The sequence below is a fragment of the Octopus bimaculoides genome, chromosome 29, assembly GCF_001194135.2.
Source record: "Octopus bimaculoides isolate UCB-OBI-ISO-001 chromosome 29, ASM119413v2, whole genome shotgun sequence".
Classification (NCBI taxonomy): domain Eukaryota; kingdom Metazoa; phylum Mollusca; class Cephalopoda; order Octopoda; family Octopodidae; genus Octopus; species Octopus bimaculoides.
Window position 1 is genome coordinate 3,975,374 of NC_069009.1, and position 2,174 is coordinate 3,977,547.

General features: G+C 33.9%; 1 protein-coding gene across 1 annotated transcript in view; it reads right to left on the reverse strand.

The window, feature by feature from the left end:
• LOC106867479 (signal peptide, CUB and EGF-like domain-containing protein 1) overlaps nucleotides 1–2,174 on the reverse strand; it is a 22,966-nt gene that overhangs the window by 7,759 nt on the left and 13,033 nt on the right. Inside the window, exon 5 of the mRNA XM_014912363.2 lies at nucleotides 1,356–1,475. Coding sequence (XP_014767849.2) covers nucleotides 1,356–1,475 — 120 coding nt within the window. The remainder of the gene's footprint in view (nucleotides 1–1,355; nucleotides 1,476–2,174) is intronic.

The window sequence follows — 2,174 nt, forward strand, 5'->3', positions numbered from 1 at the left end:
AACAAAAGTCTTTCGCTCCCAAAGTAGTATATGTGCGTATGTGTGAGAGTGAGAGGTGGGGGGAGAAAGATGAACGATTTAAAATAAATATATTTGAATTGTTGTGTGAGAAAGTATATATAATCTTATTATAGAATATAGTGTCTTTCAAAAACATCTTCTATTTGAAACTATATCTCATGTTTAAGAAAACAAATGCATTTTACTCTGTCTTCCTCAGCTACATTTTCTTTCCTAATACGCTTTGTCTCCCTCTTCCACTGTTTCATTTTTTTTTTTTAGACGCTTGGCAAACACTCTGTTTCTCCCCTTGTCACAAACACACTATTTCTTTCTTTCTCTCTCTCTCTCTTTCTTTCTTTCTCTCTCTTTCTTTCTCCCTCTCTTTCCTTCTTTCTCCCTCTCTTTCTTTCTCTCTCTCTCTCTCCTTCACGCGCGTACGCACAGATTTGACTTCGCCAAGTCAACAAACTTCAAAATTGGTAAAAGTTTATCGATTTTTACAACTATACGCGGGTGCCTCTGTGAGAAAAAGTTGACAAAAACACAGATAGAGTCATGAACAATGTCCTCCTAAAATTGGAGCGACATGCGTGCTAATTTGTGGACGTGCATAACCCACATCACGTACACACACACACAAACATCTTGTGTTTTATATATATATATATATATATGTATATATATATATTCATAATAAGGAAAACAGAAATAGAATAAAACTAGATATATAAATCTCTGCACCCATTATTAATTTAATCAACCAATATCCACTGGATTCCTCAAAATTTCTGTGTTTTCCTATACTACACCCATGATCATTTACCATTAGCTAGAGATTCCTATACCCCGTCCCTATACCCGATCAGCTCGTATGCTTTTATTTTTGTTTTTCTTTTCTTTTCTTTCACCCTTACGTTTGATTTATTTATCTTCCCCTCTTTCCCTTATCCTTAATTGTTTTATGACTTCTACTTACCACTACTTATTGCGTACTGTAATAAATTATCTCCTGCCCATGATCGAGTCTAGCAGACTCCTTCCCGGCAGAGTCACTGACTTTAGATATCATTTACACACTTTCAAGAAATACATTCTTAAATTAAACGGTCAACATTGTCGGTCATTCTCCCATTTCATAGTTGGCTTCGACAGACACATAAATCCCTGCTGTATACGTGGGGTATTCTTTTGTTTTGTAAAATTACTTCTCATTTGATAATTACGGTCGTTTATAATGGTGTAATGTTCTCATTCTGCTATTAAAAAAAAAAAAACCGTTGTAATGAGATGACAATTATCCATCGTACGTTACTATTCGTTGGAAATTTGAAAGGAAAATTCTGTATGCCTACCGTCGCAATGGGTTTTGTTTTCCAATATGAATCCTTTGTAGCACACACACTCAAAACTTCCGGGTGAATTCACACAAATATGGTTGCAACCTCCATTGTTCTGAGCACATTCGTCGATGTCTGCGGAAAGAGTAGGAAAGAAGACAGTCTTTTCATATATATATACATATATATTGTTATGTATTCTTTTGTTCTTTGTGGGATAATAAACAACTCACTGAAGGCATCGTTATGTTTCTACGCGTTTACTTTATTTGACATGTTTACAAACAGTGTCTATAGCGGAGTGATACACGCTGTGCGTATGTGCCTTAAACACAGTTCATACTGCTTAGTAGATGCGCTTAACGAAATAGTACTACTAGTGAAGATGTATTCATATATACGTATACCTATGCATGCACATAGATATGAACATATAACATATATATATATACACATATATTAATGTGTGTGTGTATACAGTGTGTTGTGAATTAATGGAATGGAATCCTATAAATCCCAACAAATTTGTTAAAAAATGGAGAAAAGAAGAAGTTGAAATGTAAGAGAATTTTAATTCATGCAGACAATCGTTTCTCTTACATTTCAAATTCCTCTTTTCTCCATTTTTAACACATTTATTGGAGTTTATCGGATTCCTTTCCATAAATTCACAGCACACCATATACAAGTATTATTTTCATATTCGCATACTCACGCCAATAAACTACCAGCGAAATCAGAAGAAACTATATTAGAAATCTTTTTGGAATCCTCCAAATTAAAGGACGAAATTTAATTCAACCTTTTTACATACATACATACATATATATATAT